This window comes from Centrocercus urophasianus, unplaced genomic scaffold (genome assembly GCF_019232065.1).
Source record: "Centrocercus urophasianus isolate 14NV4802_14NV808 unplaced genomic scaffold, USGS_Curo_1.0 seq_28, whole genome shotgun sequence".
Classification (NCBI taxonomy): domain Eukaryota; kingdom Metazoa; phylum Chordata; class Aves; order Galliformes; family Phasianidae; genus Centrocercus; species Centrocercus urophasianus.
Window position 1 is genome coordinate 8908502 of NW_024884844.1, and position 12148 is coordinate 8920649.

At 39.7% G+C, this 12148-nt stretch overlaps 1 protein-coding gene across 1 annotated transcript in view; it reads left to right on the top strand.

Moving 5' to 3' along the window:
- The window catches only part of THSD7B (thrombospondin type 1 domain containing 7B), a 244865-nt gene that overhangs the window by 73302 nt on the left and 159415 nt on the right, over window positions 1-12148 (top strand). The window contains exons 6-7 of the mRNA XM_042827458.1: window positions 3865-4020; window positions 5738-5935. Of these exons, the coding sequence (XP_042683392.1) occupies window positions 3865-4020; window positions 5738-5935 (354 nt within the window). The remainder of the gene's footprint in view (window positions 1-3864; window positions 4021-5737; window positions 5936-12148) is intronic.

Consider the following 12148-nt stretch of genomic DNA (forward strand, 5'->3'; position numbering starts at 1 on the left):
CCGTAGTCGCATTTATAAAGGATAGATTCAATATAACAGCTAGAGAAATGTGCAATGTTTCAGAGGCTTCCAGATTAGTACTTGATTGCTTTTTCAAGTTTATTCTATAGATTGAGAAGAACATAGGATTTTGAAATGTACAAACAAGCGTAACAGGTAAGCTGCTACTTGAATGAGATATTGCCTCTCCCTCCCACTCCTCCCCACCTGACATCGGCCTTTCCCCTTATTCCCAAAAAATTGACTAATGGGTTTCCAAGGAAAATAATTACATTAAAAAAAAAAAAAAAATACAAACCGAAACAAACCCCAGAAACACAGTTTTTCAGTGTAGGAAAATGCCATTACCAAATCTATTATTGAGCACAATCACAAGGCAGTCTGGTATTTAAAGACAAGCCTAGCAGCTGTGTTCATTCATCATAGGCATAAACTCAGGGTTTTTTTTTTTTCCAGACCAGGCTCTCTGCACCTATTTGGAGGCTGCTCTGTGTGAGAATTTTGGCATTTAAAAGGTTCATAGAAAAAAGTACCTTTTGGTTCCTTGAGAAAAGGATATTTATTAGAGTATGAAGAAACAGCATTGTTGAAGATCCTTTGGATGGTGAATATTACTTTTTAAGAACTGTATATGATTCATGTATTACTATAAAGAGCTAAATCAAATTGAGAATTGAGGAAAAAGAAACAAAAAAATGTTCAAAGAGATGTTGAGGTGTGAGATGGCTACATCTCAAATGGCTCAAAGAATGGACAGAGCAGTATTGCCTGGCCAAGCCGATAGAAAAAAAAACTGCAAAATTGAGGAGAATCAGTTAATCTTAGACCTGAGACAAGTGTTTGTGAAGATATGATAGCATCACTGGGATTTCTTACTTTGTGCTCCATTGCCACGCAGCATGAGGGTGGGTGAGAGATTATGCTTAGACATGGCAGACCTGTCCAAATTGGGGTGTGAAAGCAGCCCTCCTCTGTGCTGTTTCTTCCTCTGTGCTTAAAATCTTGCCACATTTCCTTCTGGCTGCAGTTTTGTGTTAGAAAGTGAATGCGTCATTACAAGACTAAAAGCAAGTCAATTTCAGCAGACACTCAGACAAAAATCGTATCAGGCTTTTAAATAAAACTGACTGAAATCAACTGATGGAAATAGGAGTTGTCAATCAAATGGCTGACAAAGTGATGAAACTCTTTTATGGAGCCCCACTGGTCTGTCCAGTTGCTCTGGCTCTCTTGCTGGGAATAGTGGGTCTTTGTTCCTTCCTGTTTTTCAAAACGGATGATGCTGTATATGCATTTCTTAATGCAGCTTGTTTGGTTTTGATCTTGGCTTCAGAAATGAGTTTCACTGAAGGATTGTAGTCGGTGCAGTGAAAATAAACTGGCACAGCACTTGAATACATATGGATATTTGTTTAGAATAGTCTATGCATTTTCTGATCTACATTTTATAGAATATTTAGAATTGTTTAAAGAAGTGAGAAAACAGTTTTGTTCTAGGAATGAGTAGGACATTGGTCCTGGGAGACATAAGGGGAAAAGAGCACCCAGTGCTGGAATCAGATAGAGCATCAGTCTGAGGGAGGAAGAGTGGGATGCTGGTTGGCAAGTAGGGGACAGCACACATTTCCTCTGAGATAGAATCATAGAATGCTTTGGGTAGGAAAGGTCCCTTAAGACCATCTACTTCCAACCCCTTGCTACATGCAGGGACACCTCCCTCTAGGCCAGGTTGCTCACAGCCCCATCCAGCCTGGCCGTGAGTGCTTCCAGGGAGGGGGCATCCACTGGGCAACCTGTTCCAGTGTCTCACCACCCTCACAGTGAAGAATTTCTTCCTGTCATCTAGTCTAAATCTACCCTCTTCCAGTTTAAAAACATTCTCCCTTGTCCTGTCACTACACACCCTTACAAAAAGTCCTTCCCCATCTTTCTTATAGGCCTTTTCCATGTACTGGAGCCTTCCATTGATCTGGTGTATCCAGTATGCTTAGTTTCACCCTTGACGTGCCAATAATAACCTGACACTTCAGCTTTTTGTCTTTGAGTTTTCTTGTTTTTCGTCTATTCAAACTAACTTCAAAATACCTTTGGCACGATTGGTGAGTTTTCAAGGAAGGAGAACCTACCTATATGGTCAAGTATTCCACATTTCAATAGGTACAGTGCTTCTGTATGACAATGTAAAAATCAGTGGGGAGAAAAGAACCTTTGCTAACAACACCTTGAGTTAATGAAGAGCAGAAATGTACTTTATTTTTTGTGTTGACCATATGCACTCAAATCTATTTTCTTTCATTTATTCAACTGAACTTTCAAAAAATGATACAGGTTTGCAAAGTTTAATGCTGAAAGGCAGGTTAAGCCAAGCATGAGACTTCTCTGCAAAATACATACTCTTATCCTTAGAACTCTGGTATTTATCTCATTCTGTCTGTCACTTCACTTGCATGGTCTTTAGAAAGGTGTGCTTATGTTAGCGTTCAGGTGAATTGGATTTATGCCACCGTGTTGCAATCTCTAAATGAATATGTGAAAGGCTGTATAGTGTCTCAAAAATCATTCAGAAACTGGTCTTTTTGCTAACATGTGATCTTTCAGGTTTGAATTAAATTACAGCTTTTGTTTAGTCCTGTTACTCTGGTGAGTTGGAATATAAGTGCTGTTATTGGTCTTAAGTCTCAGCTTCTAGGCTCATAAGTCAACATTTATCGGGATTTTGGGCAGCAAAGTCATGAGTTTGAGAGGAAAAAAAGGGTTTTTCTTCAAATGAATCATTTCATAGAAAATGGTATAATATCAGAAAAAAGAAAAGATTGCTCATATATTGGACATGTTTTTATAAATTCTTTTCAAGTCAGTTCCACTCATGGAAGCAAAGAAAAATAGATGTTAAAAATAAAAATGGGGATAAAGCAAGCTCAGTAGCTATAAAAATTAATGAAGGCTTGATCATATCATGGCAGAGTAAACTCAAACAAGCCTGTGCCTTTTGAAAGACTGCTTTGATACTGATTTATCTAAAGAGACAGCCAAATTCAGCCCATCATGTAATTAAAATGCAGTATCATATAATGACTCAGAAGATAGATTTAAGTCAGCTCCTTTCATTTCCTTCTACCTCCCTGTCCCGAATAAAAAGGCAAGAGACATTAATTGAAAGTAGAAATCTCTTATGATAAATGAGGATGCAAGGGAGTCAGCTTTCCAAATTTATTGCCAGTATCAACAAAACTAACGTGTGGCAGAGCTGGGGATTGTTTCATTTCTGTAATGAAGAAGTTTGGAGATCTGCACAGTTCATCCATGTCTTCCCTGGCTCGAGGCAATTAAATAAACATCTCTCCTTCCAAATGAGAAAGTCTTTCTGCACGTGTGTGAAAGGATCAGAGAGCTTGTTTGAATGTAAGTGAAGCAAAAAAGAAGGTCTGGATCCTGCATGGACATGGCCGATCCCCCTGTGCTCAGGCTTCCCCTCACCTGCCTTTTCCTGATTCCCAATTACTGTGTGAGCTTTTTGGATTCTGTTCTCATGCATCTTTCTCTTCTGTATGAAGAGGTCCCCTCATGTATAAATGCAGGGGAATAGGTTCCAGTCTGTTGCTTTGACACTGTAGAAAATCAGCACAGAATTTATCACCCGTTTCCCCTTAAACACAGTCAAAAATTGGGCTGCTGAATATGAATGATTTAGATAAAACTAAGTGTCCTGCTGAACAGAAGATTAACTTTTTGATCTAGGAGATAAGACCCTCAAAAAGCAGTGGATTATGGTGTGTCTTTGTGCCAGCGGTTATCTCCAGAGCTCCGCGCGTTAGTCAGGGCAAAATAACTGTCCTGTGTTTTCCCTCTATTGTTTCCTTCTAGTTAGCAGACCAGTTGATGGGAAGTTCTGCCTGGGCCCTGCTCCCTCTGCCTCCCAGCTGTGTGACCTGCCCTGTCCCTTGGAGTGCACAGTGTCTGCCTGGCTGGCGTGGGGGCCCTGCCTTCCCGAAGACTGCCGGGACCGCCAGGGAAGAAGAGGTAGTGGCTTATTTGCATGTTTCTTGTAGCTGTGCGGGATCTAAAGCGGGTAATGGAATATTATGATGAGATTGCAAAAGCAGCACTGTCCAATTCTGCACTGGGAATTTAATGTATGTCTTTTTAAATTAACGTAGGATGCAGCTCTTAGATGTGCACACATGAAGTGCAATATGACCTTTAAAAGCTTTTTGCAGTTATTCTTGAAAGAAAAAAAGGGATAAGGTTTTCAGCCTTATTCAAATCCTTTTATCCTCCATGGAACTTGTAGAAAGGGAGGATTTCTTGGGATGGCAACTGCAAACCTCCAGAGTGTGAGGGTGTCCCTCACCTCTCCAGTCTCCTGAAGTCCTGCCGTCTGCCTTGGCTGAAGTGAAAGACTTGGGTGAAGCTGAAATGACTCTGGTCTGAGGTGTATCCCACAGCACTGCCGCGTAGAGTTCAGGCTGAGCTGAAAGATGATTCTGGGTTTGGTTTGAATTCCTGCAAGGAGAGTATCTGAAAACTGTTCAATGTTCTCTAAATCTGAATTTTCAAGAATTCATGCTGGATGCTGCAACCCTTTGAGATTCGTTGGTGAGCCATTCTGTCCTTTGTAAAATAAGCTGGAAAGATTGCTATTGAAGTTCAGGTCAGGGAAAAAGTGTTATTACTTGGAAGTTACGCTTTTCTGAAACCAACAGAAATTTCTGAAGTGATTGGAGCTCTGTGGAATTTTGCAAATGAAAAAGGATTAAAGTTTTATTTTTAAACATAAAGGTTTGCTAAATTGTTCAATTTTTAAATAGCTTTCAATGGTGTTTTTAGTTGTTTTTTTTTTTCCCTGATGTGAGGATGGTGGAAGTTCAGTCTGTTGTATTCTGTGGAGTCTTTTTTTTCGTTTCCTGTTTCGTGGCCAATACTTGTGTAGTATTGTGGCCTCCTCTAATACTATACCTTTACCCCATATCTGGACACTGTTGCAGGAAAGACCACCACATTTTTCTTCTGCATTTCTTACTGTTCTGTGTCATTTACATAACAAAACACACTGAAAGGCTGAAAGGTACTCACATACTAGTTCTGCATCTTATATCACTGTCTGACTTTTGATTTTATTCAGAAGGAGATAGATTATGTAATCAATTCTTTCATTATTTTTGTAACCTTTTTTGTCCACTTTACATTTGAATCTACCAATTTAATAGGATAACATTTCAGAGAGGTCTGATATGCATTATGAATCAGAAATCCTTACACCTTCATAAGGCAGAATACTAATTTCTTAGTAAACTACTCTGCTGTGCCTTGAAACAAGTATTGTCAGTAGTGGATTCTCAGGCAGGTATAATTGCTCTTTGTATCTTCATTTTCTTAATATTTCTCTGTTTTATCTCAGTGTTACTGTAATGTTAATATGTGCCTCAGAAGTTAATTATTGGTTTTGGACATGTGTCTTTCTAACCAATGTTAATGAAAAGGAAAAAAAGAAATTTTAAAAACTTGAGTTGTTGGAATTCTTGACACACTGTTAGATTTTGCGTGTGTGGGTTGTGGGCAATATAGCCACTTACCATTCCAGTCAATTCAGTAGCTGCAAATGGGTTTCTCTTGGTTCCTTATGTCCTTCACTTCCACATGTCCTTCACTTCCACATGCCCTTTGAGGTCCTCTTGGTACTTTATTGGTATAAATATTTTTTTGTAGTTGTCCAGTTAATTCAGTTCTTCTTTTCCAGGCTTTAGAATGAGGCAAAGGCATGTGCTTGTGGATCCTGTCGGCACCCTGGCAGGTTGTCCACATTTAGTTGAATCTATTCCTTGTGAAGACCCAACGTGCTACGAGTGGATCGTTTCAGAAGAAATATGTGTTGCTGACCATGGAAAATGTGGACCTGGAAAACACATCCTGAAAACTGTATGCAAGAACAAGAAAGGTAGGTAATGGTATAGTTTTAAAAACCTCCCTTTTAACTGGTTTTCTTCTGAAGAGCAATCACAATCATTTACAACAGCTTCTTACTATTTTTCTTACCAAAATTTAATGAAACCTCAGCTTTTTGACTTGACTGTGGTAATCATCAGAGCATAAGGCTAATATTGCATGGGATTTTGCTGTGAGCTTTCCAGTCTATTTTATTTGAAATGAGAGGCTCACCAGTACAGGTTATGTTATTGTCTCTATGGCATATGCTGTACCTCATCCACAGGCCATATTGTGACAACAGTGTGATACCAGTGGCTTGGTTCTACTTCGTATCCCTTTTTAAGCCCATCTTGTAGAGGAATAGGACTGTCACTGAGGCCAGCAGCACTGGAGACATAAAGACAATGAATCCCTTTGCACTGCTTCTAGCCTCGGTTTTTAGCATGCAATTTGAATGTTTGTCTTCTCATAACAATCCACTTACCACTGTGTGAAGGAACGCTCAGTTGTGCTGTCAGAATTAATACAAGAATTGCCTATTATCTAGATGAAGTGATGGGAGTAATACTTTACCTACTTGATAGCAGTTTGAGACCTGCAGAACCTTCAGTTTACAAGTTGTTAATAATGAATGAGTACATTTTTATACGACGTTTACAAACAAACCAGCAAGAGCTGATTTCTCATACGTGGTTTGAACTTGAGCCAAAAGTTTCATTTCTTGATAAGGTCAGTGTTGTCTGATCTTTAGATTCAGTTACATGAAGCACAATTTTGCAGTCCGTAATCACGATGAGACTCTACTCACATCTCAAAAGTAGCAAAATTGTGGGATTTTAGAGCCTAAGTTTATATCTGAGATGGAGGATATCTTTTTTGTATGGTACTCAGGCTGACCACAGAAAACAATTTCAAGTTGATAACATGAGAGTTTGATTGACAAGTGGTTAAAAATAATGTGTCATTTATGAGGCACAGGAATCTGACGGAATTAAATTGTCTCTTTTGTCCACCTCGAGTAAAGGTTCTTCTGAAATACATCAAGAATATGTGGTTTTCTCCCAGCGTTGTGGAAATGGGGAAAAAATCTTGAACTATATATATGTATAAAGATGACTTAGGCAGAATACACTAGAGAGAAAAGATCTGTCTCTGAACTGAGTGGTCTCTTCAAATGTGTGATTCTGACTGTGTAAGTCCAGTTGTAATGTGATGTGTGCAGATGGAGCCCTGTATTGCTGAAGAGCACCATGTTAAAACTGTGCCAACATCCATTTCTGTGCCCCAAGGTGAGGCTTGTAAGCATACAATGTAATATGGCAGATGCTCTGTCTCTGATCAAACTGTTCTCTATGGCTATGATCTTTAAGAAGCCATGCCTTTGAAGAGTCTCTTCATCATTTAATTGCTCAGAATCATATTGTAACTATGTATTTCATTTCTATTACTCTCTGCATGTTCTAGTTCCCAAAAAGCAATGTTGGGGCATTGTCACTGTATGTGATCATCGGCTGTTCTAACTGAGACGGCTTCACAAGACAGAGTAGAAGCATTGGTTAACAATACTTTATAAGCTTTTCTGAATTTTTTATCTAGTGGGATAGGACTGGCAGAGTCCTTGAAGTCAAGGTTGAAAAAAGTCAACTTGCTTCTTCTTCTGTACTCCAGTAATATTAATTGCTTTCTTTGTAGCCTTTGTTCCTTCTGTAGTGTTCTCCTAGCAAGATTCCCACTGCAATGCATGGTGTATTTTCTTGGATGAAAGCTGGAATAAGCAGCAGAACTGCATAAAGTGTTCTGCCTGGAACAGCTGACTAATTGGTAGTGGAAAGCCAACAGGAGGAAATGTGAAGCTGAGACAAATCAGTTATGGATAAAATAGCTTAAGACCTGTATTCATGTTTAGCATTTATATAGAAGTATAAATTCAATGCAAGTAACTGCCCTGCTGAAAGCATTTAGTGTAGCTGCTTTGTGTGTTGATATTTTCATTTATTTAAGTAGCTTTTGTAGAATTCAGTGCTGTATCCAGAAATTCATCCATTTATCCACTGTCAGCCGTGCCTAATATGGCTGCTCAGTATTCCCACTGTATGCCTAAAGAGATTAAAAAAACACACAACACTTCTTGGACCCCTTTAAATGGCAAAATCAAATGTATCTCATCTTAACAACAAAGTTAATGATAGCCTGCAGTATGTTGATTAGGGTACTTAGGTTCTTCTTTGTATCCCTCCCTGCAAGATGTCTTCCTTTTCATATATATGCCAGACTTCTTGGCGTGGTGCTCTCTTACTCTTGTTGCAGAGTGTTAGTTCACCTCTGCTTTAGATGTTGAAAGCAGTAAATGAGTCAGCCCCGCTTCTGTCAGCCCTACCACAGAGCAGCTTGGCATCATGGTTTCCTACCCTTGCCCATCTCCTCCTCTCCCACCTTTCTCAGCGTGGCTGTGAACCCACATCCTTTACGAGCCCTTGCTCTGTGGTGTGATGCTGTGTTGTTGCATGCTGCTCCCCTCAGTATGAGGCATTTTTCATGATGAGACCGATTCTTCCCTTGCCAAAAATGAGCTTTAATTACCTTGCTTGCAGTGGGAGGGAACTGCACATGTTTTTTATTCCTATCTCCCATAGCACAGGACTTTGTTGCTTGCCCTAAACTTACCTCCAGCACAGCAGGGCTTGGAACTGTGTCTTATCTCTGTTGTATGTTGCTGAAGATACAAGTGAACAGAGCACTGGCCCTTATCTGTCCCATTTCTGATCACCCCCATGTGTGGGGAGTGCACAGTGCAAGGGCCTCCATGAGTTTAGTCAGTGATGGACACTGGATGCTTTGAGAAACTTAGCACAGCCAAAAGAATAATACAGTATGGATGATGGAGCTGAAAGTTAGATCAGTACCAGACAGAATGTATTTAAGAATTTTCTTTGTATTTACAAACAACCCAAGAATGGTTAGTGATTTTTCTCAGAGTTATTTTAATTTGATCAACAAGGAATTGAATAATCTCCTGTTTGTAATGTATTCTTGATCAGAGTGTTGCAAGTATTTGACATTTGCATTTGGGCAGTCTTGATTAGAACTGACAAACATTACTGTGCATTGACCAGATGAAAAAAACATGAAATCTTTCCAGTTCAATTGCTCCCTTTAAATGTTGTTGCCCAGTGGATACAAAACCATGATCATGGTCAAACTATCTAATTTTATAATGCAGTTGAACAGCAGCCAAAATATATTGTTTCATTTTGTGAAGACAGTGACTGAAATAATTTTTTGTACGTTCTGCTCCTTATTTCTCTGCAGTAGCTGCATACATATCAAGTAAAGTAAGGCAGAGGGAATCTGAGGTTGTAACAGTGTGAAAGACTGACGATAATACAGACAGCAGGACTTGGTCCAGGGTCAGCAGGTGGAAGTTGAGCTCAGATAGGAGCTGGCATACCTTCACAGTTTCCCAATCTTTTGGTTTAGATGCACAGGCAGACAACTGGGATTAACATATCAGTGTGGTTGGGCCCAGTCTGATACAGGAATTCTTTTCCATGTCTGTATCACAATATTAATAATAGGTAAATAGCTTGAAACAAGACAGATGCTGGATCAAACTGTGATTTTAAGAATAGCACTTTGTAGCTTGCATATAGAAGAGTGATTCTGGTGAGGAGCATGATCTGAATGCACTGCGAACACGTGTGAAAGGAATTGCAGTGATTTCATGAAATAACAGCTGTGTCTCATGAAAATTAATAATTCATTTTTCAAGCATTTAAAAAATGTTTCTCACAGTACTGGAAGCCAAATCTCAACTATTAGCAGTGCTGTTGAATGAACTGTAAGGTCTTATTATTCAGAATCTATTTGGTTGTAATTCCCATGTCAACATTTATTAATTTTCATATTTGTGTTCTGATAACTACCAGAAGAACAATTCATGACAACTTACTATCTCTGTAACAATGAACAACCTCGTGTCTAAATAACAGAAAATATGAAATAGTTTATATGTAAAGCATTCATTGTTTCAATTAGCAGATCATCAACAAAGTTTAACACAAAGGTAGTCTCATTTTACTTGATTAAGGATGTTTTACTCCTAGCTAATAAATCTAATCAAGGAAATTTAATTTAGATTAGAAGGAAGGATTAAGCTCTTCAGAACTGCTGAGCATTGCCATTCCTTTCGATGCTCTCAGCTTGGGCATCTGGCTTACTTTGTTTTCAGGAATTAAAGTTGCAGGCAAATTTAAGTGGCACCCAAATGGAAGTTCCAGGGCCGTCACAAACCCACCTTCTTCTGTCTCTCCTAGATGCTTCCAGGCACTGGACATTTCTGCACCCTTCTCAGGCCAGTCCAACACGTAGCTGGCTTGGTGGTGAGGTGCTTGAGTAAGTCAGGTGAGATGGCTAATAGCTGATGGATGGAAGAAGTCCCCAGAATTAGCATTCTCACCAGGCTTTCAGACCTGCTGCTGCTTGAGCTTTTAAGCAGAAGACCTTCATACAGCTTCTACTGCTGTCCTGGCAGTAGTGCCAGAAGTCAGAGTTTGTCTTGTTATTTAGCAAGGTGGTCTCTTTGATTCTGGAGAGTCACTATCTAGAATGTGGCACTTGTTGAGGTGGGAATAGATATTTTTATTTCTCAAACTTTATTAAGTTCACTGAAAAAAGTGCACGTTGGGGTGAAATGCATCTGTTCCCAAACTTGAAGAGTTTTTACCTGTAAAACTGGAAAGCAGTTTTTCAGAGAGTCAGAATATTTTCCTTCAACTCTCTTTTGAATAAGGTGTTTAGTGTTTGCTTTTTTATGATGAAATAGGCCTAGTCTGAAACAAAATAATAAAATCAAAATATTTGAAAATGAGAATAATATAAAAGCAGAATATTCCTTTCAGAGTAAACATTTTGCTTTATCTTGAAATTACTTTTTCTTAAATCGTTCCCTACTCTCTTTTCAGACTACATAAAACAGAGGTTTTTTCTTCCTTCTTCCTTTTTTTTTTTTTTTTTTTTTTTTTTTGTTCAGTGCCCAAACAGAAATCCATTATTCACACAGCTCTATTGACAGAGCAGACACTGAAATCCTGTTGGAATTCAAGCAAAGAGTAAAGGGAAGTAAGGTAATCAAAGCAGTGTTATTTTAAGGTCCAGTATTATGTTCTGCCACAGCCTGCCAGTGAAGCATTGCACCTAAGGAAGCTTGGAGACTCCTCGGGGGTAGAACGTTAATATTGCCGGGTTCAGTCAGCTTATACTTCCAGTTAGACTGTGTCACATCCTTTGTTCCCCAGGAGTTGTTGTCCAAGGAGATAGCTTACAATGTGTGTGCTGCTTGGCACGTGCTGTCACACAGCATCAGCTGGCACATCCACAAGAGTATGGCTTGCAGCCTTCAGAAGGAAGGCACTGCTGGGACAGGAGGTGTCTCACTTCATTCCTGGTTCAGCTCATGAAGCTGTCTGAAAAGCTCAGGCTTAACATGAATTTCAGAAATCCAAGTCTTTAACTTTTAACCTGTCTTTAATCTGAGCTTAATACACGGAGGAGGGAAAATCATCTTTTCTTTTGTGATGCCTTTTCCCAGATGTGTCTGTGCACCAGGCAGACTTGGGAAGGCTTTGACTTGTAGCTGGAGCACATGGAGAGTGTACTTTTAGGGAGTAAATGAGTGAATGATGTACAGCTGAATGTTATGTAGCTCCATCTATGGGTTAGGGACTATTTAGTCTTGGTTTCTTAGATTCAGAAAAACGGAACTATATACTGCTTTGCTCAAGTCTGTGTGTTGTCAGCTTCAGCATGACAGAACTTGCAGAGTAAGGTCTGAGTAGTGCATGTGCTTTATGGACTGTAGTGTGCTAATCTCTCTGGTGACAGTCACAGGGCCCAATGGAATGGCATGGAGCTTTATGGGGGGAGGGCCAGATGGGGGAAGGGGAAGGTTCTGCCCTGGAGGGTGGTGAGCATTGGAACAGCTGCCTAGGGCAGTGGGCATGGCCCCGAGCTGCTGGGAGCGTCTGGATAGTGCTCTTAGATGTAGGGTTTGGATTTTGGGTGGTCCTGTATAGGGTTAAGACTCATGCACAAGTTCATCTTTGGTTGTGAGCATACCCCTCCAAACCCAATCATTGGAGCTGCTGATCCCCAAACAGTAATTTTCTGGCAGGTAGAAACGCAAATCCTCGTGGCAATTAAATAGGATCTATGCTTCTCATGTTGC